This window comes from Fistularia commersonii, chromosome 17 (assembly GCF_037954325.1).
Source record: "Fistularia commersonii isolate RoL2024-O1a breed Wild chromosome 17, RoL_Fcom_v1.0, whole genome shotgun sequence".
Taxonomy (NCBI): Eukaryota; Metazoa; Chordata; class Actinopteri; order Syngnathiformes; family Fistulariidae; genus Fistularia; species Fistularia commersonii.
The window spans coordinates 12,481,714-12,507,625 of NC_141300.1; the positions used below are offsets into that span (position 1 = coordinate 12,481,714).

The following is a 25,912-nucleotide window of genomic DNA, read 5'->3' on the forward strand; positions in this document are numbered from 1 at the left end:
TGTGGGTATGTCGCCATCTCCCATAAATGTATTAAGAAAGTCTTGTTCCGTTGTTCCGACAAACTGCGTTTGCAATGTTAAAATAAATTTCATGCGGGAACAAGCTGGCGAGCAAAGCGTCATTTGGCGCTAAACGAAGAAGACGGCTTTGTTTTGACTCCCCCATTGTACTTTCGTTTTTGTTTGTCTTGTTTTATTTCAAAACGTTTTGCCTCTTTATTGCTTCCAGGCATTAGCCAGACTGGTCTGATGGCAGGAGAAGGAAAGCCGTCTCCATTGAAGTGACATTAGATATAATAAACGCTGGGAAAAGGGCAAAACACAAACCAACATGGGACGGTTGCTGTGCCAAAGCTACACGACCGTCTTGATGATCAACGCCGATAAAAACCTCCTACCTTTCTTGCTGATGATAATCCGGAGCAGGGGATTTGCTGAGGAGATGGCTTTGAGGAAATTGTCATCATTGTTGATTGGGAGGAGGTCTCCGTGGTCATCGGCGTATCCAAGCAGCATGTCCACATCTGGGATATGGTGGACATTCTGAAGGAGGCTGTAGAACTCCAGAAAGCCACCTGGACACTGCCTCTTCAGGGCAAAGCGACGGTACTCCGCATCAAACTAAAAAAAAAAAAAAAAATGCAAATATTAAATTTGCTAAATCCAAAAATCCGGTTTGTCAATATTCCCACATAAACCGTTTTAATCTAGGTGACGATTTATTTGTATTTGACTGCCACAACCACTAATATCTAAGTAGAGGCGCACTGATCCACAAAAAGATATAGTTTATGAGTCATAATTAAATATTAAACCCATACAGGGGCTGGGCCGTGACCTTCTAATATTTGGAAAATCGTCACAATATAAAGGACCAATGATCTGATGTGACCGGCAGCAGTCTGGTGGAGGACAATGTATGCCCTGAAGTGAAGAAGCGCCTTAAACCTGCCGAAAATGTAGCTACATGTTGTCGGACAGTAGCTGAAAATTAGAACCTGAGCTAAATAATCCTCTGTAACTTTCTCTTCAGTAGCCGCTAGAATTTTTACATCCAAAGTGAATGTGAGCCCAGTCAGCCTGCTGTAGGACGTGCAACATTACACAGGTCAAAACTTCACCGTCTCCACAGCACGTAAAAAAAATTATGACGAAATGTAAAGACTGAGCTCGTTAAACACATAAATCGGTCCGGCCCGTGGGGTGCTTCGGTCAGCAAATGTGTTTGCTGACCAAGGCTGTGCTCGGGGGAGGCTACACTTGCCGCTTTGTTTTTTCCACCACCCGCTATCATCTTCGTATGACTGCAGGATTGTTTCATTCCAAATCCAAAAGGAACTTCGGTGTCTGTGACTCATTTTGGGGATAAAACACCAATTATGATGCAAAGGAGGGCGTTTTCAAGGACCACCTTTGTAGTCAGGATCCCACAGCACATTGAACTTTATTCTGAAAGTGTTCTTGAATAAAATTGCAATAGGATCTGTTCAAAACAGGATGAGCGGTATTTAGCAGGTAACTCTTTTGGTTTTCTGATACCGGTGACTCTGGATTTTCCTGCAAGGAATCCTGTGAAACCCCACGGTCAAGCAACAATGTGGAGAAGCAGGAAGAGAGTCTCACAAAGACGAATGCTTGGAAGACTTCAGTGAGAACGGAGAAGACGAGAAAACGCGTGGAAACCTGGCTTGGGTGGTCAAATCATTCAGATCACTGTATTTTGGAGGGGTGCATCGCAATCGGATCTGTTTGGTTTATAATAAACAATCATGTTCAAGTGCAAAATTAAAGCTGGCATCCGGCTTAACTCGCTGATTTCCAAGACTCAGGTAGAATAGCAAATGAACTTTACATTTCTCACCAGAGCAGCGGTAGTCTGAAAGGGAGTAAATACGACAAACTTGGGGAGCTGAGTCAACACATCGTACAACAAGGGAATGGTGAAGTATAATGTAATCTGTCGAGCTCCTTCCATCGACCCGTAAAATGAAGTGTATCGGAGAGTCTCAATTGCTGTTTACATCCGTGCATCCTGCTGGGACGTGCAGCTGCTGGGACGCGAGCTTGTATTCGCAGCCCCGCTGTTACATATAATCTCTTGCATCCAGTTCAAGATTGCCTGAGAGCTGATTCCCACTCTTTGCACAATCATCAGCGGCTGCGTTGTCGGCGCACAACCCAACCTTATTTCAGCCATCAACTAAGGCAACACTCAAATGCAGACCGTGTCGAGTTACAGGCAGGGAGCAATGGCGCGTTTACAGTCCAGCTGAGAATACTGAACACCATTAAGGAGGGTGGATCAGTAGTGTCAGTGTTATCATCCTGGACTCCACAAAAAGACTTGCAGATACACACAAATATACCCTGGCTTTCTGTTAGTCACACACATTCTTGCTAGATACTGCGGTAAAATAGTGACAGTGAAACTGTCATTGAGAAGCATGACTCAGTTGAGATTACTGAAGGGGATAATCTTAGTAGTTCCTCCAAAACAACCTGATCTTAATTCGGAGGGACTTCAATTTGCAAATTGTTTTCTTTAATTAGTGAGGCAAAATCAAAGATAAAATTACCTGCTAGTTTGTAATACATTAGTACATTCTTGATTTTCTCCTTTTTATGAAATCTCTCATAACATTTACATCACATGAGGTCTCAATTTATTACTCCAACACTTTAAAATTGTGTGTGTTTCTATAAATTCTTGGATAAACTAATGCAGAGTCTTTAACAGCAGGCTTCACCGCAAGCAAATTGAAGACTTATGTAACACAGTGCTAGGGATGTGCCTTTGCAGTTACATGCTAATTCCCTCTTGTAGCTTACGGGAAGAGGGTTGACTTACTCTCACTGTCAAGTCGATGTAAGCTTGATGATACTGAAGCAGCGACCGCAGCCTGCCCGAGACGCAGGAATGAACGTGTCACGGTGCTGCCTTCAGTTGGCAAGGACTTCAAATCATCAACAACAATGAATTTTACAGTTCTGTGGGGGATAGCTTGGGGTCGCAGGGGAATAGCTGGGAAATCTAAATACAGGTGCAGTAGTGAAATAGATTTCAACTTCTTCTATCATGAATTCCAAGGTAATGATGTATAAGCATGTTTTTATTTCCCATAGTTTTCTAACCGAAAATCGCCATGATTTTTATTGTATCTGGCTGTTTGCGCCGTTTAGTTAGACTTTTAAGAACGATAACTAGATAGGAGTCAGAGCACTCATCCCATAATAAGTCAGTGATAATTTAATTTTCAGTTTGGCCAGAAGCTTAGTGAAATAACTTGTGCTAAACTTTTCTTGTACCACTGAACTGCATTAAAGGTACCTGACAGAACGTGGGTAACAATGGGAGTGGGCCAAGGAATTAGGGTTAAGTCCTAAACATAACAAACCAACCATCCCATCTGTTATGCTGGTTAGAGTGTATTGATAAAGCAACAAAATGAATGACATCAGTCCCCTGTGAGCTTATCAGAACCACCTTAGGAAATATTTGCCTCTGAGTCCTGCCACAACAGACAAATTACATTTGGACCCAAATTAAAAACAGGCTGGCATTAGTTTGCCATATTTTAGTCAGCAATATTCACCTAGGGAGCCGGTCATCATAAAAAACAACATTATATATAGTTGCCTGACATCCACTTTTAAATCCAACAACGCTACTAGAAGGAGCCTCCCTCTTGTTGTCACCTTTCTGCCTAATAGTTTCTCAGCTAGAGGTTGTGTCACTGAAACTACCTCCCCCATTATCTTGTTACACAAGTTTAGCTTCAGGGGTGTTTCAATGCAAAACTTCTACGGCTAGTGTTGTAGCACGTCATACATCTTTTTAGAAAAACCAACATTACAGAAATGCAGAAAAACAATTGCACCATCTCTTGTTAAATCACTTCCAATTGTTTTGGCCGTGTTGATATCACAACGCATTCTCACATCATTCATTTACACAAAACAAGCAAACAAACAAAACAAAACTGAAAGATTCCTCTACAAACCACCAGAGGGTACTCAAGTAACACCAGAGCCACCGGTGCCATAGTTAGTGAACCGCTGCTGGAAACTGTACCTGGTGTTTAGTTGCAGGTAATTATGTCAACCTTTCTTACTGAACTTCTAGACAGTATTCAAAAAAAATATATCATAACAGTTAACAATGAGTATCAAATAGAGAAAAATAAAAATCACCAATTTTCTCATGAATTGTTTCAAAAGATGCCAAACTTCAGTTTATCATTTCCGAATTTGTTAAAATGCCCATACTAATTTAAAGTGTTCCTCCTAAAAACATAACACGGAATTTTGCTGTCAGGACACATTTGCATGCAACTGTTGACCGAATGTTGCCTTTGAAATGATAAAGAAGATGTACTTTATCGAAACCTTCTTGGTGGGGCTTGCTGTATGTCAACCTGCCTTTTCCGACTTTGAGGTTCCTTCCTTTGACATTTAAGCTAATTTTGCTTTTATAAATTGGGTAACTTCTTCAAACTCGACAAAATAAAAGTACAAGTTGCTGTACTCCAGTGTCACAGCTCACCTACCACCCGCTGACACTGAAAATACCATTCGGTTTGTTCAAAGATACTGACGGATTGTATCAAAATATTAAATAATAAAACAGAGAGATATTTAATCATAAAAATAGTAAAGTGCCCATTTTTAACATATCAGTTACTTGGACATATTTTGCTTTGCTGTTTCTCTTGCAATGTCTTGCCAACTGACATACATATTTACACATACGTATAGATAGATAGATCGATAGATCGATAGATAGATAGATAGATATACATGATCGAATTAAGATTAAAACAGCTCATCCAGTCGTGCTCATCCAATTTGGATGTAAAACAGTGATTCATTGAGAAAATGCATCAGATCTGAGGGGATTTGGGGGTGTTTTTGACCACCAGTAAGTTGCAGGTAATACTAGTTAACCCATGCTGGCAGGTTGAGACCCAGTGACCGTTAAGGCACCAACAACTTTCCTGTCGTGGTAAACAGCAACATCCGGGGCCTGAATGAAAACATAAACAACAACTCGGGCCAACAATAACGGAGCACTGCGTTTCTGGGGCGATTCGGACGAACGGACGGACAAACGCCGACGACCGAGCGGAACGGAATGGCACACGGAGGGGAAGAAAAAGAAGAAGAAGAAGAAGAAGATGAAGAGGTTATGAAAAAGAAGAAGAAGAAGGTAGAGATGCCGCGGCGGCGGGACGACGGAACACCCGAGCTCCGCGGCGACGACCCCTAGCAACAATTTACCTGAGCGACCTGCGGCAAACGACGGAACCGCGCGTATGTGTGTAAGTGTGTGTGTGTGTGTGTGTGTGTGTGTGTGTGTGTGTGTTTGCCTGTTAGACGCACTGGGAAGACATTTGTATCACGTCCGAACGGCGGTATCGGAGCGAACCCCTCGTTAGCCTCCGTCGACACCCGGATGTGGAGCCCGTTAGCGCCGCACTCACTTTGCTCTTGACCTCCACCACGGCGTCGGAGCGTCTCAGCGGCGTCCGGTGCTGCTGCTGCTGCTGCTGCTGCTGCTGTTGCTGGTGGTGGTGGTGTTGTTGTTGCTGCTGCTGCTGCCGTGACATCCTGCTCTCTGGGCTCACTGCGGATAAAGGAAAAAACATCCGACGGGATCGCGACTCCCGGCGAAGAGGGGAGACGGGAGAGGAGGTGGAGGGAAGCGGGGGTTTGCTTTGCTCGGCGGAAGCGCTCCGGGGGCGGTTGAGGGGTGTGAAGCGGCTCCCGGGCTCACGCGGGCGCGGCGCTGCGCTGCGCTCGAGACAGGTGGAGTCCGTCAACGGCGGCGGGGCTGCGGAACGGGAGGCGCCGGTCGAGCTCCGTCCTCCTCCGCCTCCTCTTCCTCCTCTTTCTCTCTTCTCTTTCACCTCCTCCTCCTCCAATCTGACTGACTGACTGACGGACGGAGCGGACGGAGCGACCGACCGCAGGGGGGGCGGGACGTCGGAGCCGTGACTCCGCGGGTAGCCCGCGCGCTGTCCTCGGGACGCGCGAGGGAGTCAATCAGCCACTTCCGGGTAGTGAAGGAAATAATAAAATAAATGAAAAGTAATTATTAAAAAAAATAAATCAAAGAAATCACTTGTAAATGTCATACGTGTCAGTCGATTATATATATATATATATATATATATATATATATATATATATATATATATATATATATATATATGTATATATATACATATGACAGAAGCTACAAAAAAAAATTGATTGACTATCGTTTTAGGTGAGATTGGTGAATGAATGAATGCATTCTTATTTACATTCTTGTGGAAATTTTCTTTTCGTGGCTGCTGGATTTGAATCAAAAATAAATAAATCAAAGAAATCACATGTAAATGTCATACGTGTCAGTCGATTCTATAGATGACAGAAGCTAAAAAAATACATATATGTATTGACTATCGTTTTAGGTGAGATTGGTGAATGAATGAATGCATTCTTATTTACATTCCTGTCCAAATCTTCTTGTCGTGGCTGCTGGATTTGAATTTATTCAGTTGAAGGCGTTTCATCCCGTTTATTCGGAAACTCTCAACAGGTCATTAGAAATGAAGATGCCTCTGGATGAGGGGTGAAATGTCTTCAAGTTAAGAAATTAAAGTCCAGTTGCCATGACAAGAAGATTTCGACAAGAATTCAACACGACCTTGATGATTGAGAAGCTCCACAGACAATCTTATTGACATCTCACCTGCAACGCAAGTTTGATTTAAAACCTTCAACGAGACAAAATGATACTCACATTTATGACCCCCTTGAGATCTTGAATGGCACATTATCCATATATTCCTATCCATACACCATAGACTTGATTTTTTCTTTTACTAATTTATTCATCTACTCGTCCATACACTGCTCTGTGCCGCCAGCTTTTTCCACATTTCTTGCACAAATGTTTTTATTCTTTATTTATTACTTTTGATGTTTTCAGATACTTGTACGCTACTGTTTTTAACTCGTAATATTTATAACCTAACTACCCCCCCTGGACTGCCCCCTTTGAATTTCTCCCTTTATTCTATTGTCTTCTACCTGTGGACTTAGCGGGTGTGTTGTATGAGTGTGTGTGTGTGTGTGTGTGTGTGTGTGTGTGTGTGTGTGTGTGTGTGTGTGTGTGTGTGTGTGTCTTTGCATGAGTGTAAATCCATTTGTTTTGATGCAGCAGCTCTTTTGTGCACTCACACAGTGGGTGCATAGACTACACATTGTGCAATGTGTGTTGTGCACAAGTATCGTTGCAGTAAGTAGAATAACTGTGGTCTTTAAGTATCCAAGGATTTCGTGGCTCCACAATGTGCCTTTTTTTTTGTTTGTTTCATTTGAGCTCCTCATATCTCTGTTTTCTTCATCTCGCTTGGGTTCCCCCTCCTCCCTCCCCCTCCTCCTCCTCCAGATTTATGCCCTTTGCTAAACTTCCTAATCGTATCTCAGTACCAGCCGGTGCTCAGGCCTGTGTTTTTCTGTGTGCGCACCGTGGAAGGACCCCTTCGCGGTTACACAAGAGCCTCCACTCATAACGTCAATTCTTCCAGACGGAGAGCAGCAGATGAGAAAAGCGTTTTTTTTCATCCTGAGCTACATTTCTCTCCGTCTTTCGTTCTCTCATTTTCCGCCTCTGTCTTCGTCTGTCCCGTTCGCACGTTGAACTATCCCCCGCTTACCTTACCGCTCCTCTCCCATCTCCATCTCCTCCCCCTTCTCTCTCTCCTCCTCAGCGGTGATGGAATGCTGGAATGTGCGGAGAGGCGGAAAAGGGAGGACGTGAACTGACGGTGTGCCCTCGTACGGAGCTGTCAGTGCGTGGGTTTCGCATGTGTGTGTATGTGTGTGTGAGTCTGCTCATGTTGACATTGGTTCATTCACCGCTCACCTGGTGACTTTCTCTGTTCACTAACTGTATCGCTTATCCTGCGGTCGGTCAGGGTCGTGGGGTCGCTGGAGCCTATCCCAGCTACCATCGGGCGAGAGGTGGGGTTCACCCGGGGTCGGTAGATCGCGGGGCCACATGTAGAGATATGCAACCACTCACCCTTTCAGCCACACATCATATAGAAAAAGCACAATTCACTCATTCATTCACATGTCATATAGAGATATTCAACCATTCACCCTCTCATACAACAGTCACATAGAGACACCATCACCTTTTTATTCTCATATAGAGATAGCACAATTCACTCGTTCATTCACATCATTTAAAGATATTCAACCATTCACCCTCTCATTCACATGATTTTGTTCTCCTATAGAGAAGAGACATTCATTCTCTCATTCACATCGTATAGAGAAACACAACCTGACACCCAATCGTTAATACGGGATTGAGAAACATTAAACATTTGCCCTCTCATTCATGCATCATATAGACAGAACCATTCACTTTTTCGTGCACAGGTCACAGGGATGTACAATCACTCACCCTCTCATTCACAGGTCAAACAGAGGCATTCAACCCTTCATTCTCATTTCACATCATACAGAGGAAAACAATCATTCACTGTCATTCATGCCATAGAGAGACATGCAAGCATTCACCCTCTAATCCAGGCGTCTGGAAAGCCTGCATGTGTTTGGACACCTGCGGCCATGCCTGGTGTTTCCTGAAGAACCCCATAAAACTTTCTGCATCCTTCTATGACAGTGATCGATTGACTGAGAACATTTTCCTCGAGTTTAAAATACACAGAGAGGTCTTCTGCTGAGAGGGGACAGTACGACTGTCACGCAGTGTTAGCAGAGTGTGTTCAGTTCATGACGCATCTACTTGTAACAACAGATGTGTGTATGGTGGGCAAATGCCTGCAGTGGGAACATCTGGAGTTGATTTAATTTCCAAAGGTATTTTCCAATCTGCGTTCATCACGGTAAAAAACAACGGACATCAACGCACCGGCGTATAAAGAAATATAACCCGATGACTTGATGTGCATGTCTTAAATTGCTTTATGGGACGGAGAGTAGAAAGTCTGAGCTCAGGGATCCTCCTGGATCCGTTGGCCCAAACAAACCACAATCAATAATAAGTTCTTAATGTAATCTTTCTCTCTAATATCCGGTCCCTCTTTGCTCACTCCAGGCTCATCATCTTGCTAAATTGTTGTTATTCAGGCTTCGATGCAAAGCCTTAAGCCGATAATTAGGCGCCTTGCAATTAACCCCGCGGGGATTCCTCACAAAGTGAAACCAAACAAATTCATTTGTTGAGAAAACAGGAGATGGCGGCGAGTGGCCTCTCAGAAGGGCTGACAAACAACAAGAATGGAGGTCGAGTTCAAAACAGGTGGAAAGAGGCCTCTGCCTTTTTCACACCCCATTACAAAGCTCAAAAGGGAGGAATCCATTTGCATTATTTTCCACGCTGCGTTTTGTGCCGCCAAACGAAACTGACACCTGGGCCCGGCGTCATCTTGCCCGGCCGCCGGACGAACTGCCGGGACTAATTCCATCCAACGTCTCTGGGTTTTCAGTAAAAAACTTCCGCACTTCCTAAACTTCCTAAAAAAGGTGTTAATTCACGTGTCATTCAGAGGCGTCCGGTCGTCTGCCTGCATTTTCCTGATTCTCGGAGCGTCGGCGTCCCGTTTACACCCGCGTTCCGACCGCTCCCTCCTCCGCGTGTAGTGATACATTTAGATAAACAAGAGAGTTCATTTAAAAATTCTCCCAGAAAAAGCAATTTGATCCGTGACAAAAAGTTGTCGGCCATGCCACATTGATCCATCTTAGAAAAATAAAAAATAAAGAGCATTTAGTAGACTTTTTTTTTAATTTGTTTTTCAAAATGATTCCACAGATCGCCTCCTTTATCCGATGCTGTTTTACATATGTTGCTGCCGTTGTTTACGCAAACATGCAAATCCCCCTCAGTTCATCTTTCCTGGCTCGGATCTGGAGCACCTTCTGGAACACATATACGCACATTATTTTTGCCAGTTTAAAATCCACCAGATTTTAAGGGTTTGCATGCTGATGAATAAAGTGTAAGTAGGCCCGTTGCTCTCATTCAGACACAGGAAATTGGTTTTTGTAATTGTTTCATATGTACATCCCCGGACCTCTACACAATAAGCGGTACGCGCATGGACTGGTGCGCTAGATGTTTGCATGTGCACGGCCTCACGTCGTGCAAATCTACTATAGAAAAACTACAAATTTGTTTTTTTGTCTCTGTTAATCGACCCTCCCATTTTGTCCCCGAAATGAAAAGAACAATTCGACGCCTCTCCATTATTTCAACTTCGGCTTAAAATAAACACACGCCGAGAAAAATGCCTTTCCAAACATAGCGAACGTCCTTCTTCGTCTTCAGAGGCAGAGAGACGGAGTGGTGTGTGACAGCAGGAATGCCAACAATGCGGACTGGCAGAGTTGGCCAGTCGGCCTCCTCATATCATCCACTTTTTTTTGTATTTCTTTCGCGTGAGTAACAGGACAAGAAGTCCCGTCACTCTCATTCCACAAACACCTCTACCTCCCTTCCTCCACAGCCTCATATTCATTCATCTCTCTTCTTTCCCCGCTCCTTATTTTCTTCCGTTTTAATTTGCCTCGCGAATTCGAGCCGTCGCGTGGACGATGTGAGTTTTAAAAGCCCCCGTCGCTGCAACGACAAAAAAAAAAAAACAATTCAATTACGAGTGCTTTTCCGGGGCCTCCCTGAGCCTTTACCAGAACTTTATTTAGTGCCGTGAGTCACGCCGCCCTCACAGCGAGGTGCGTCACAGTATGAATGCGTGCTATGCGAGGCATGCCCCGGCCTCCGGTCGGGCTGGGTTTGCGCTGCGTGACAGGTGCCGAGGCCGAAGGACAGGTTTTTATCTGTATCAGGTGGCCGGCTTTAGGGCCCGGTGACAAAAGGCTCGCTCTCTATCGCTATGCGGCGTACAAACACACACGCCGAGCGACACACAATGGCCGGCAGGAGCGGGTCCGTTGTCAGCCGGGCGCAGCCGGAGCCGCAAACTCCCCCGTCTCCCCCCTGCAAGTGATTGAGCGATTGCTTTGCAGGCTAGAAACGACTAGTCAAAACAAGGTTTCAGATGTGACGCTCTGAATCTAAATCAAGATCTGACGCGTCGTTGAATCTTTCTCCGCTCGCTCCAATGACGATACCGCTATTGTATCCGGTCACTGTAAAATCACCTTCGTATCTAATTCTTATCAATGCAATCACACGGTTTGAAATGTTATCTTCCTTTCAACCTGAATTTATTTTAGATATTGGGAGTTTAGCGGGTGACGCGGTGCTCGGCGCTCGCACCTCAACAGCAAGGAGGTGTGGAGCACTTTCTGTGCGGAGTCTCCATGTTCTCCCACAGTCCAAAAACACGCAGGAGGTTGTTTCGAGACCATAAATTGTCCAAATTTTTATACATCTTTATCTGATGGTCGAATGTTTGTATGTCTCTATATAAAACATGCTAATGAAGGAGTGATTTTTTTTTTTGGCTCTGTATGACGTGGGAACGAGAGAGTGACTGTATGTCTATATAACCTATGAACGAAAGAGTGGATGGTTTACTTGGTTACCTGGTTCACTAGTACTTTGGGCAATGGAGGACCTGTCCATCTCCATCAATGGGACAGATGTTGACATTGCAGACGAGTACAAATATCTCGGCATCATCTTCTACACTGTAGCAGTAGGCTGAAGGCAGCCAATGCTAACAGGCTAAATAGTTGAATAGTTGAATTGGACTTGTTAGTGGAGGTGTCTGAGAGAGGAGGATGCTGAAAAAGCTGCTCAGTATCAGGGGCGGCGTCTCTCACCCCTCGCAAGCTGTACTGAAGTCCTACCAGAGCACTTTCGGCCGTAGACTGAGACCAGCGAGGGGCACCACAGAACAGAAGGTCTTTCTCACCTGTGGCCATCAAACTATGCAACTCCTCCCCTTTTTGCAAGAAGGAAACTTGACAGCAATAAAATCAATGTCACGTTTCCAGTGAATGTAGGTGAAAGTTCTTTTCGATTCTATTTTTTGTCTCTATGATGTGGGAACGAGCGAGTGACTGTATGTTTATATCAAATCTGAATGAAGGAGTGGATGGCTATTTTTCTCTACATGAGCTGTGAATATTTGTATTTATATAACGTGTGAATAAGAGAGCGTTCTTTATCTGGCAGAACAGATAGTGAATGAATGAATGAATGAATGAGTTAATTCAGAAAGTCTTTTGAGAAGTCGAATCAAACTCCTTGCATAGTGGATTCCTTCCTGTCCACAGTCTGGATAGTAATTCCTGTTTGGCAGAAAAAAGTAAGATAAGATAAGATAAGATAAGATAAGATAAGATAAGATAAGATAAGATAAGATAAGATAAGATAAGATAAGATAAGATAAGATAAACTTTATTGATCCCCATGGGGGAAATTCCTTTGTCACAGCAGCGTATCAGTTATAATGTCAAAAAAAAAAAAGAAAAGAATGTAAATATAAATAGGAAAGCAGAAGACAGAAGATCATAAGACAAACACTTTTTTCCACGAATAAATAGAATAGCAGATAAATAGACAGCAGACGTCAGAGATAACAATGAGCAACATCAAGGAACAGGGAGGGTGAAAAATACACAACTAAAACTAAATGGTAATATTAATAGAGTGACAAAAATAAATAGCAATGGATGAAATAAATAAGAATAGGCAGGATGTGTGCGGGCTGGGACAAGCAAGGATAAGAGAGACAACAGAGTTTGGCCGTGACGAGGTAGTGAACGGGGAAGGGTAGTGACATTGTGGAATTGTGGACTCGGCAGCCCAGGTGCACTCGAGCCGGCCAGAGTTGCGTGCCGTCCAGACTGCTGTCGTACAGTCTGATGGCCGGGGGCACAAAGGAGCGTCTGAAGCGTATGAGTCCTGAAATCATCTCTGTGCATACCTGAGTGAAGTAATGTTTATCGGTCTAGTGACTGCGACTGTCTATTCAGCCATTATCGTCACACACAACAACAACAACAACGGCGCTCCACGTAACTGAGATGTTTCTACATGATTATCAGGGTGTTAACCAGCATCCTCTTCCCAAAGGCATGCACGCTAATCTGCAGTAGATAACGCACAAGAGCGTCGTTGTTCTTCGTCCCAACGGCGTGTATCTTGCGCAGCGTTGTGTTGGCGCTGAGGTCAGACAGCCGACGCGTGGCGAGGGGTTTGACCCGGCCGTTCGCAAGTCCATCTCAGGGAGACGCGCCTGTGGGGAGATGTAAGCGTCCGTCCCGCTTATTCACACCTACGATCACCTAGAAATAGGCCCACGCGTGCTTTCGGACCGTGGGAAGAAACTCAAGAACTTGCCGGTAACCTTGCGGAGGCGTGGGGAGAATGTGCCTACATGCCGGTGTGACCGTTAGGCAATAGAGGCTAATGCTAAGGCTGCCAGGGCCTCCAGGGGGCGCCACAAAATGGGGAAAAAAATCACCTTCAATATAACCATATTAAAACTAGTTGTTACTCTTAATTCTGGGAAAAAAAATGAGAAAAGCTCATATCAATTCCAATTAATTTTTCATCAAATGATGTGGGGGTTGGGCCGGGTTTACTGGTGTGACCCCATTGTTTTATTTATTTTTTTTAAACAGAAATGTTCTTTTTATTATTATTCAATGTAGTCCGCTACACACGGCTGAGTCACAGGAAAAGCCTCGGACTTGTAAACTACTTGGTGAGGAAAGAATTTGGATAATTTAATACTGTTATTATTATTTATTCTCTCATTTAAATGATTTCTATTTTCTGATAAGGGTATTTATATTGTATTCCAGATTTTTTTTTTTTTTTGTATTTATTGGGAATTTGTTTAAGCATGTAACTAATTAACAACAACAGCAAAAAATGCCATTTGATTTATTTTATAAGTATTTTTTAACTGCAGATAGAGGGAGGGGCCACATTCTATATAGATATATATATATAACGCCCTCATCATTTCCCGAATAACATACTGCAGCACTACCTGGGGTTTCGCCACTAGTAATGCGATTTTCAAAATTACAGCTGTGCACAAAAGAGCACTAAAAATTCTAGATCAAAAAAATCTCACACATCACCACTGTAGAATTCTCGAAAAACATAATCTTCTTGCCCTCCCACACATCTGCGAATTAGCAAACCTCACCCTAGTCCACAAAATACTATGCGGTGCAGCCCCCGGCCCCCTAGACAAATTCTTCGACAAATCCCACAACAACCTAAGAAGTGGCACCCAGGGAAACTGCTCCATTCCAAACAAAAAAACATCTTTCGGTCAGAACTCGCTCTCTTTCATCGGCCCAAAACTCTGGAACAATCTGCCCCTAGGAGCTAAAACTTTGAGTCTTCGGAGCTTCATTGAAGCCACCAAACAGCTCCTGCTAAGAAAACAAATATGCCAACACTAAGCCAGAACCGTCTCCGTCTCGAGCCAAATTGTCTAGCGGCCTGCCCCGCCAGCCTCCTTGATGCTTCCGCCTTGCTTTTGCATATAATAAAAAAAAAAAAAAAAAAAAAAAAAAGAATGATATGAACCTCTTATCACGGCCCTAACCACAAGCTAGCGGTTTTAACTGATTTTAACATGTTTTAACTTGTTTTCCGGTTTTAACCTGTTTTAACCTGTCTTCAACCTGTTTTAGCTACTTCTAATTGTTTTTATTCCCCACTGGAGTACATTTACTCCACCCACGGACAGCCGGGTGCAAGATAGCAACTCTGCTAAGCCTGTCTGGTACATCCATCTTCTCATATCGCATTTTATGCTGAAATGTTTAATGGCACTGTACTGTCTGTCCTTAAATAAAATTCATTCATTCATTCATTCATTCACATTTAAATCTGGCCCAGGGCGCCCCATTGGGTCGGGGCTTCACTTCAGTTGCACTCTGCTGCACTGGTAAATCAATGATTTAAACTTATATGATCCATAAAACCTCCTTTGAGACTCAATGGGGATTTATTGGCGTCACTAAACACCATGTAGTCTCCAGCTGGAGGACCCAAAATTCAGTTTTCACTAAAATTCAGTAGAATTTCTATGAGCGTAAAAAGGTGGAAAGACTCGGAACAGAAACCTGAAGGAAGGGGTTCGGAGCTACACCTGAGCTCAGGTCTGGTCATGTGACCCAGCGGACATTCCAGAGGCGTCTGGAATGTTGGCGAGCGTGTCTCCGGCCCGCCGCACCCCGACCGACCGGCTCTTAACAGGGCCACAAACCATAACAACAGAGACGCCATGCGCCGTGCACAGAGGGAGAGAGGGCACGGCTGCACAGTCCTGCAGACGGATATCTTTGATTTTCCACTTTGTCCACCACGAGACTCACCGTGCCACCTTGGTCCATTTGTCTCATGGGTCCAGGTTTTTTGCATCCATGGCAACTTGGCACCAATCTGAATTTGATAGAAACCGTTCCGATCTGTGAGAAATCCCCTGCTTCCGAGGATGTTTTGAATATTGATCTCACCCAGTATATTTCAAAACCAATGCCGGCATGTAAATACACTTGTATGCATTTATACTGACCGCTTTTTCAGCAAATAGGCCCCAGGTAAGAGTTTTGTTTTCTTGTAAGTGGAAGGCCATGTTGGGCCGAGGAGGGGGGGGGGGTTAAAGAATCCAGAGGAACAAGAGGAGGACGTGTGTGCGTGCGTGTGTGTGTGTGTGTGTGTGTGTGTGTGTGTGTGTGTGTGTGTGTGTGTGTGGTGGGGGGGGCAGGAACTGCTCAAACCAGAACAACTATGTTTGACCGTGCCTGGAGGGATGAGGTTATCTAGACAGGATTATGTCCTGAAGTAAACCAGAAAGATCCATCACTCTACAGCTTTTTTTTTTTTTTTTTTTTAGGTTTAAATTGTTCTTACTTAATTGTTTTTTTTGATACACCTGGCTGATATGATAATTTAGATTATCATATTCCCAATAGGGATTAATAAAGTCATGTATCATATGTCATGTATCATATGTATCCTATCTCCAACCCCCATAAATATATATATATATATATACATATATATATATATATATAATGTGTATAATGTGTATGTGTATATATATATGTATGTATATAATACACATATATGTAAATGTATACATACATACATAGCTACCAGTTTGTGTAGAGTGTGTTTGTGTGTTTCTGCTGTGATTGGAAGTTACAATGCGATTGATAAAATAAAAGATGACATTTTTTTTCACCTCTAAATCGCCCAGGCGAGGGAATGAGCGGGTGTACATTTGTATGTTTCGATGGTAACTGCAAATGAATGGCTTTCTATACATGACATGCAAAAAACAGAGTGAAATGCTGTGATGAGTGTATGTTTATCTTCTCTCTTCAGGGATCCATCAGCTCCACAGGTCCAACTCTTAGATCCTCATGTCCTACATGTTGTTCTCTGGCGACATCTGTTGGCCGTGGAGGTCACTGGCAGGCGGCGTGGGTGTGGAAGATGGTCTGGTCTCCATCAGGTCCGTGCAAGTCCTTTCCTGCTCTGCTTGGATCCAGAGGTCAGCTGCCCTTGAGGTGAGGGTGTGTGCTACAAGACAAATAACAATAAACAATAAAAAGAAAAATAAATGATATAATAAACATCAAACCGCATCTGTTAAAACTAAATAAAATAAAATAGACTTTCTTGTTTCTTACCCAGCATAACAGGGCAGAAAACAATATGCAATAATATGCAATATTATGCAACAATATGCAATATATATATATACTATTCTTGTTTACCACTTTATCACTTGTATTGTTTTCATTGTGTCTTTTAAATCTCTATTTTTTGGTAAACATATTTATATGATGTTCTTGAGTGTCAAATGAGGGGCCTTAAATGTAATATATTCTAATTACTAATTTTATTATTAAAATAAGGATATAGATACAAATAAACAAAAGATGATGTACAAAGTATCCATAGCGTACCAAAAAAGGAAGAAATGCCTGGTGCAAAGAATGGTTACAGAATGTTGCTTGTAAAAGTGATGTGGTAATAAGTAAGGTGTTCCTGTGAATGTATAAATATAAATATAAATATAAATATTGATATAAATATAAATATAAATATGAATATAAATATAAATATGAATATTGTATGGATGAGAGTGGTTGGTAGAGATGTAGGTAGTGCTAAAAATATATTTTTTGTGATGCCTGCAAGCTGCATCAATGCCGTTCAAAAAAAGTTTGTGTATTTATTCTGTTGTCGTGAATAACCTGGTTTTTGCCACATGCAGCATGCATGTTTTATCATTTCTCTTTCTTTTGAAAGCAAAGTTCTCTGTGGGAAAGCTGCCTTTTTTTAGCTACTATGTTGCTCACTATGAATAAACCAGAGAATCAGAGAACTCCTTGACCGTATTTTGATTGTGTGAAAAAAAGAGGTTCTTCAAAAATTCAAATTCAAATAAGCAATGAGGTCAGATTTCCATTCTTTGACACAATATATTATTGTGTCTTTCCACCACAGGAAGCAATATACGGGGAATTACGTCATCTTTGTGCAGTTTTATAGGCCCCGCTGTGTAATATACCGCTGCATTTATCTTCCGAATGCCTCTTTGCCGTTTATAATTCTCCAAACAATCGCTCTGCAACCATTAGAACCGGTTGCTTTGGCATTAAATGAGTTTCTTAACGCACGTTCTCTGCTTTACACTTGCAAAATACTGACCCCGGTCATTACTTTGCACTGAGTTCGCCATCAATTAATAAACTTCAAGCAGAAGGTTTGTCTCCTAGATTTGGAATTGAAGAACCAACGTTGGGATTCTTCAACCTGTAACTCTGTGTTCTGCTGTCATCCTGTGGAAAAACACGGTACTGCAGGAGCCAAAGCAGCCACCAAAACAGTCAGATAAATCTGATGATCGCTGATGTTTACAGTTATTGCTGTTTGTGATAATAAAGCTAATGGCGATAATTAAAATGTCGCACATTTGTCTTTTAGCGGGCCGATCTGTGAATCATAAGCCATCATCTCTAAAGATGGAGGATACGCAGAACATATCGTAGCAGGGTGTTGTAGTTAGTTGTGGCTCATTTGGACGTTGACCTCGATCACTCATCATTTGAGAAGGTGATTCAGAGCATCTACAGAAGAGGGACTCGCTCGTTCCTCCAGGCGTGTTCCAGGCGTGTTCCGGGCGTGTTCCAGGCATGTCCTTCTCTTCTTCTTTCGTCTTCTTTCGAGAAGGTGGAAGCTGGTGGGTTCCTCTGAAAAAGGTGCTGGTGAACCACGTGGAAACACCTGTCCTCCTGTCAGGTCTCCTCCACTGTGGATGTTTAACACCAGCTGTTCTCCTTCTGGGATATTACACACACACAGACACACACACACACACACACACACACACACACACATATACACAGCACTGCTCTTGTAATCACAAAAGCATTACCCCGACAAGGCCTCGGGGCAACAACACATACATTACACTGAAAGGCGTGTGTGCGCGCGCGCACACACACACACACACACACACACACACACACACACACACACGCACACACACACAGAGTCGCAATGCAAGGCTTCTGCATGAGACAGCTACATGTTGCTGCTTAATTATTCATATGCAGGATTTATGAACTGAGGTTAAGCTATATTTCATTAGTTACTCTACTCGCACGTGTGTGTGTGTGTGTGTGTGTGTGAGTGTGTGTGTGTGTGTGTGTGTGTGTGTGTGGATAGAGGGAGCCGAAATTAATCAATAACATAGTTCAAAGACCTCATTTGGTGCTAGAGCAGCTGTATGTGTGTGTGTGTGTGTGTGTGTGTGTGTGTGTTTCTACAGTCAATGGACCTGATCCTGGCCTATTGACTACAGCCAGGAGGAGGTTGGTAACTGAACCGCGGCTTGGTGGCGGCGGGCAGACAGAGACGGTGCAGCCGAGTTGCGGTGGGCAAGGGGCAGAGGTGAGGGGTCAGGATTGTATGTCTGTCTAAGTGGACTAAGTGAATCGAACCCCGGGACGTGTGACCTGCTGCCAGGCATGGGGTCGCCGACCCTGGGTGGAATCCTTTTCAGGCCGGCCGCAGGACGGGACAGTGGCGCGACATGCAATATCACCAATATGAAGAAAGAAAACATTATAACACGGTGAAACCTTCACTCACTAGTGCATCAGTTTGGGAGTTTTTAGCTGTCGCTAAAAGATGGAGCCAGCGGGATGAGCGTCCGACACCCGCGTGGCCGCCGCTCTCCGTGAAGTGGCGTGTAAAGACGCCTAGGTAGCCCGGAGAAAATCAAGTAAAAACACAAGCAAGGTTTTGGACCCGTCCATCAAGAGATGCAGAAGCTGCTTAGATACGTTGTTGTGACGGACAGCATCCTCCGTTAGAAGGCAGGAGACGTTTACACGGATTCGCTACGGCGGGAACATCGGCGGACGAAGCGCCGAAAGACGCGTTCAAAGCCGGCTGGGGCTGGTTTGATGGTTTTAAAAGGAGGTGCGGCTTCAATCCGCCCATAAATGAACTTTAGACATAAAGTACATGTATGGCAAAGTTACATTTAGCAACAAATTGTAGCATTAAGTGTGTAGCCAGCGAGTTAAGCTAATGATACAGCACCAATGAAAAACTCCTCCGCCCATCTCCTCCACACTAAAACCATTTTCTCTTAACATTCAATTTTATAATATATTTTAAAGTACTTTTTTTATTTTGTATTTAAAAAGCAGTAACAAAACCAAGGGGGGTTGGAATGGATAAATTCATTTCAACGGGAATTTAAAGACGGATTAAACTCGTAAGTCAGGGTTTTACCATATGCTTCCCCTCAGGCTTGCAAAGGCGCTGCATTATCTTCTTTGTTTCAGCCCTGCTGCCCTGTTACCTTCATGGAAAGCACCGGGTACTTAGAATTCTATTTATACAGCTTGAACATGAATCAGTTAATTATATAGTGTGAAAATGAAGTTGTTGCAATCATTAAATTATATCCCTTCCAGCGATTAATTATCATCCGCTCTTGCGTCCTCGAAACGCAGTTGCCCACAGGTAATTTCTTCAAAAATTCTTCCGCTGTAAACTAAATAAAACTAAACCCAGGAAAAGGGTTTTAGCCGCGACTAATATCATGGGTGACACACAGGGAGCAGCAGGTTACACCGTTAACCTCTTAGCTTCAATATTATGACACGCCAGCGTAATAGCGGCGACGAAACAAACCTTAATAAGACACACACAGTCGGCCAGCTATTAATGATAGCATTAGCCGAACGGCTCGGTTTCCACCCTCCGCTTTCTTCTCGCCCCAGCCCTGCGGCTTCGGTGTGGTCCACGCCCCCGCCCCCTCGCTTGTAGATCTAATTTTTGAAACACGATAGCTGAAACCTAGAAATCCCCGACAGATGATGAAGGTCAAGGGCTGCGGGTTCCCGTGCGAAAGCCGCCCGGGGTATCGGTGTCTCGCTGCTCGCGGCAGCGGCGGAGGCAGATGCTGCGGGTCACGGTGTCCACAAAAAGCTCGGGCCAAATATCAGCTGAAGATCCCAGTTGGATGTGATTATGGTCAGACACCATCTGAAATGTCTCCATGTGTCCCTTTGTTTTTTGGAATGGCAGAAATCCCTCCAACATGACTGTATTTGGAACTGCAAAAAGAAAAAAAAAAAGCACTTATTTCCAAGAAGTCACGGACTCAGGAAAGGTGGAAAAGGGTCTCAGCTCACATAGGAGGTCCTTGACGTACTTGGTCTTCCGTTTCTACTGTGCAACCTATGCAGGAACAACACAAAAGGACAGGAAAGTACAAATGGTGGAAGTTGACAAAGCTGAAATATGCCTTCACTGCACAGACGCCATACATCAGAATGAAGGATAGCGGCATAGATTTTTTTCCTTATCAATCCTTTTTATACTTTCAAAATTTAATTTAATTTAATTTAATTTAATTTAATTTAATTTAATTTAATTTAATTTAATTTAAATAAAATAAAATGAATCCAATTTAATTAAATTTTAATTAATTTTCTATTTTTGGAGAACAGTAGAATGGCAAGAACTACTGGCTGATGCAACTGGATCCTCACTCTCCTCAAAGCAGCCTTGAATTCGAACAGACATGCACAAACACACTTGATATGTAGCGGGCAACGGTCCGGCTTCTCAGATCTGGCAAACGAGAGAAGATCCTCTGGAAGTCACTCCAGCTGTCGGTGAAGCGGTAGGATGTTATACTACACCGGGCGGCTGTGACGTTTCATCTGAATCACATAATTTGAAAATGCAGCACTGCTTTGGCATGAGGCGTTAGCCGCGCGAGTGCGTGAAGCCCATCCCGCTCTGCTGGAGGTGACGACAGAAGAACGGCGTCGGACTTCAGAGGAATAAATCATGAAGCTTCTGTGCGTGTAGGTGAGGCAGAGTTGAACCGTTCCACGGGAGTTACCGGTTACCAGAGGATCCACTTCTCATTTCCTTTTTGAGAAACGGGACCTCGTATTCCCTCGTCTGCGGCGCCGCGCATTTGATACCGAAGCGTTTGGTGTAACAAACGAGAGAGAGAGAAGACTCAAAACCAACACCGCTTCCTTTTCCTCCACCTGCACTTTGGCAGTCTCGTGTCACTCTTGGTACTTTTGAGGATTGTTCCTCCCACCCGTTTCCCGTCTCATCTTCCTTCCCTTTACCTTTTCAGCTCTCGCCTCCGCACGAATCCCTCCGCCCGACTCCATCACCCAGTTTCAAGTCGAAACACCGGATCCACGTATCCCGACCCGAGGCCCGGTGCCGGAGGACTATCAAAGCTACAACACCTACAGTTGGGTCATATCTATTCATCACTCAATTGACTATTACCCTCCAAACTGACGATCTAAAGAGTGGAAAGAAGTCTCTTGAGAGTTGAAGTCAAATCAGGACAGTTGTCTAATGACCCTTTCCGCGTGGAGGACTATAAGATGATCTCCAGAAATGATATTTTTGCAATATTATGCAAGTGAAAGAAGGTAGTCCTTTAAATATGCATGCCAAAGTGACAACATCCAGAGTAGCTACATCTTCAGGTAGGGTGGGACTTGTTGGAGTGAAGCAACAAAGACCATTCCAGTGAAGCTGTTGGTCTCATCAGGTTTCAGTGAGATACAAGCGGGTGTCAACAGCTGAGACGCTTAGTGTTCAAACAGCGAAGTGACTCCACAGCAGCAACGACCGCGACAACATTCACATGAAGAGCAGGTCTGGGCCGCTCTCTTTAAGATCTCAGAAGCCCAACCTCCAACCTACCAGGAGCGAGCAATTGACAACAGCGGAGAGGAAACACCGAAGAAACCTCTGCCAGATCTCAGCACAATGGGGGAGGCTTTCAGCCTCGACCGGGAGTGTGATTGTGATTATTACAGTGGCGGGCTGTGCATTTCACCCCTAGGCCTTCAGGGGTGCTCCTTCTTACTGTAACAGGCTTGCTAGCTTCGGAATTGTCTGACCTTTCTATATGATGTCAAGCTTTTCTTGAAAAGTCTGTCTCGAAAAGGGGTTTGACAATAAATATGCAACCACATCAATTTCTTGTCTTCCTTCAGCCATCATGGGTCGACAAATTCGGGTTTGTGCAGCTTGCTACAGGTGTAGCATGCTAGCTCTTGCTAGTGCACTCTGACTATTCAATCAAAGGGTGTGTGACACACTGACGTTACTCTACTCTTCTAGAAGGCCTCGGTGTTGCAACTCAAAATCTGATTGGTTGAAGCAACACTTTCATCTACACTTATTTTTTGCGAGAGCGCCTAAGAGTATGCAGGCCTCCAGACAGATTTCTTTCACTTTGACCCTGTCTGGCAACAAATAATGGCTGAAATGTGATTGGTTAAATGTTTTAATATGAGCATACATGTCTGGAAGCAGCAGAGCCAGGTAAAAAGCTATGACAGGAAGCTGACAGACCAAGTATTCATGGATAAAATATATAATTAAAATCAATCTGTGATTCACATATTTTTTTAGGCCAGCAGAGAAGGCCTTGCAGGCCTTGACAGCCCTCCACAGATTTATTACAACTAATATCGGTAGTGCTGACCGCACTATCATAGACTAGTAGCCTAAATGATGCCACTATAGTTATAATATTCATAAAAGCCGTGCCCAGTGGGAACCTGGGACATGAGAACCCAAGGACTCCTGGAGAAGATGTGAGTCCACCATCATGCACCGATGAAGGTATGAGAGGGCAGAGTGTTGCTTGACGGGATAGCGCTCGGCAAGTACCAGAGGCTAGCTTAGCGCTAACTGCCTGTATCATAACTGCAATCCATTGGAGGCCCTCGACTGTCGAACTACAGAAATCACAATTTGCAGCCAAAGTGTCTCAACGCAGGTCCTCAGAGACAGAGGATCTTACAAACAGAACTTTGGTTCCACAGGCAGATGTTTGGGCCTCCGAGAGGTGTTACCCTAAGCCCCTTATCTCACTCGTCTTCTCTGGGATTTTTAAGAACTCAGAAAAGGCCTCCCACGTCTCTGGGCGATGAGGTGTGTGTGTGTTGTAGCGCAAGAGCCGGCGGCTTCTGTGTGGCGAGTCACCTCTTTTTATGAAATCACCATCACTCACTCTTTGCTGCAATTTGTTAAAAGAAAGATGGCTGTGTGCGTGTGTGTGTGTGTGTGTTGCCTTGGATGTCCTTGTACTGACTTTAATAAGGGACAAAGCCCTGTGGCCTATCCATTAACACACACACACACTCACCAGATGTGGTGTTTGTGCAGGGGATGGTGGCCTTTACTGCGATAATTTATCTCAAATCTCCCCCCCTCTTATTTATATCTCCACCTCCTTAATCCCTCCGCCTTCCGGTTCCTCCATCAGTCACCCCGTCGCTGCTCTTATTCCCCCGCCTGCTTCGCTTCTGAATTCCGTTCGCCGTTCGTTCGAACGAGCCAAACTTGTGTGTTCTCTTCATAAATCTGGCGCTGTATCTGCGCCGATTGGACGGCCTGACAGACATCAGCAGATGTTCTCCGAGGACCCAAACATCTGCTTTTCCCCCTTGAATCATCCTTCAGAGGCCGACGCCTCCGCTCTGCGCTCCGGGCCGCCGACCTGGGACGGATCACGAGACGGAACAGAAAAACAAAGCGAAAAAACAGGAATGCATTCATTCATTCATTCATTCATTCATTCATTCATTCATTCATTCATTCATTCATCATCTATGCTGCCTATCCTGCAGGGTCACCCTGGAAAAGCCAATCACAGTGTCTCATGTAGAGACATACAACTATTCACAAGTCAGATAAATTTGCAATGTTTTTATTTTATGTATATGAGGTAAATATGTAAACACGCTTTTAGATGATTCTCTGTACTTTTATACCCTCAGATTTTATTATTATTATTATTTTTTTAATAATTTTTTCATTGTCTCTTCTTGGTATGTTATGCTGCTGCCACCAAATAATTTCCCAATCCCGGGGTCAATAAAGTACATTTCATCATCTCATCTCAAGCATGCAGAATCCCAAGTTTTCCTCCAGACCTCCAACCTCAGCATCTCTCCACCCAGGGGATCTTCAATGTCCAAACCATCTCTAGAACATCTACCACATGCTTTCTTTCTGATAGATTCCTCCTTCCCGCTCCCAAAGAGGAACCTTTCAGCACCTTCATCGCTGACTCCTGTCTTCTTCTTGTTAATCTGTGAGAGTAAGTCTAGTCTCACCCAATGAAACATCATGACTGTGCAAAACTGGATAAATAGTTGAATGAAATAAAATTGGTTTTCGCGCTGGTGTTGAAACCCCTGTTAGTAACCACCTTCCTTCCTCCTGAGCCGAAAGGAGAGTTTGGCGGAAACCATGCTAACAGTCAAGGTGAGAAGATACAGGACGATTCTCCTGAAGATACAAAACCCCCAAATGCAGCAGATAATTTCCGATGTGCGTGAAATAATGGATATCTAATTGCAGCCTCACGCAAGGTGATCACACACACACGTGCACACACACACACACACACACACACACACACACACGCACTGTATGTTGTGAACTGAGGCATAACATGCAATTCCGTGAGAGCATACGGTTTATGATATGTAACAGGGCATTGATTTCTCATTGCAATCTTGATTATTGAAGGAAATGGATACCACACACACACACACACACACACACACACACACACACTGTGTGCATGTCGCTGAAGGTGACGCTCTCTTCTTTCAATAAATGTCTTCATAAAAGGTGCTTGTTTTCAATTGTAGCATTAAGGCGCCGTAATATGAGGGAAGGAAACTACCTGTGTGAAACGCACGATTGGTTGGCACGTGAGCACACACACACGCACACACACACACACACACACACACACACACCCACCCCTGGGGTTCATTTTGGGATGACATTGTGAGTTTGAGCTGATGGCAGCTGCTTCTTTCTTTACGCTGTTGTTTTTTTTGCAGTATCTTCACCCCGGTGTTCCTCCGCGTCGGGGCACAAACAACCTTTTAGTGTCTACCAAGGATTTAGAGGATAGTTTTCACGTAAGCTTTTGAGACTGAATCCAGCAGCTACACACCGGATCAGCTTTGCCTCACAAGGCTCCCAGTTCCATTCCAGCAGGTGGGCTTCTCTGGGCGCGGGTTCCTCCACGTTTTCCACCCACGGATCCAAAAGACTCCTCTGATCAATTGAAGATTTTAAAATTCCCCCTCAAGATCGAACTCTTGCGCGCGCCTCGCGCCAAGGAGATTTAGAAGGATGACCTACAAATACGGATCCTTATTGTACGGAAGCAAATGAGAAAATATTTCCCGGAAACCACCGAAAGCAGCGTCTCTGATGGGCACGTTTCCTGACATGGTGATCTAAGCCCTGCTTTCTGTCTAATGGCTCCGGAGGAGTGTCAATAGATCTCCGCCGGCGGTGATTGATAGGGTAGGACTTTGACTG

General features: G+C 44.0%; 1 protein-coding gene and 1 long non-coding RNA gene across 2 annotated transcripts in view; one reads left to right on the top strand and one right to left on the bottom strand.

Annotated features, from left to right (window-relative positions):
- The window catches only part of pard6a (par-6 family cell polarity regulator alpha), a 24,646-nt gene extending 18,650 nt beyond the window's left edge, over window positions 1-5,996 (bottom strand). Inside the window, exons 1-2 of the mRNA XM_086163319.1 lie at window positions 5,481-5,996; window positions 399-621 (exon numbers count right to left, since the gene is read on the bottom strand). Of these exons, the coding sequence (XP_086019445.1) occupies window positions 399-621; window positions 5,481-5,645 (388 nt within the window). The 5' untranslated portion in view covers window positions 5,646-5,996. The remainder of the gene's footprint in view (window positions 1-398; window positions 622-5,480) is intronic.
- LOC147225217 (uncharacterized) lies at window positions 5,057-22,516 on the top strand. Its single transcript, XR_015107377.1, has 3 exons — window positions 5,057-5,318; window positions 16,358-16,542; window positions 21,666-22,516. It is a non-coding gene; the product is annotated as an uncharacterized LOC147225217 (long non-coding RNA).
- Window positions 22,517-25,912: the final 3,396 nt, after the last annotated feature.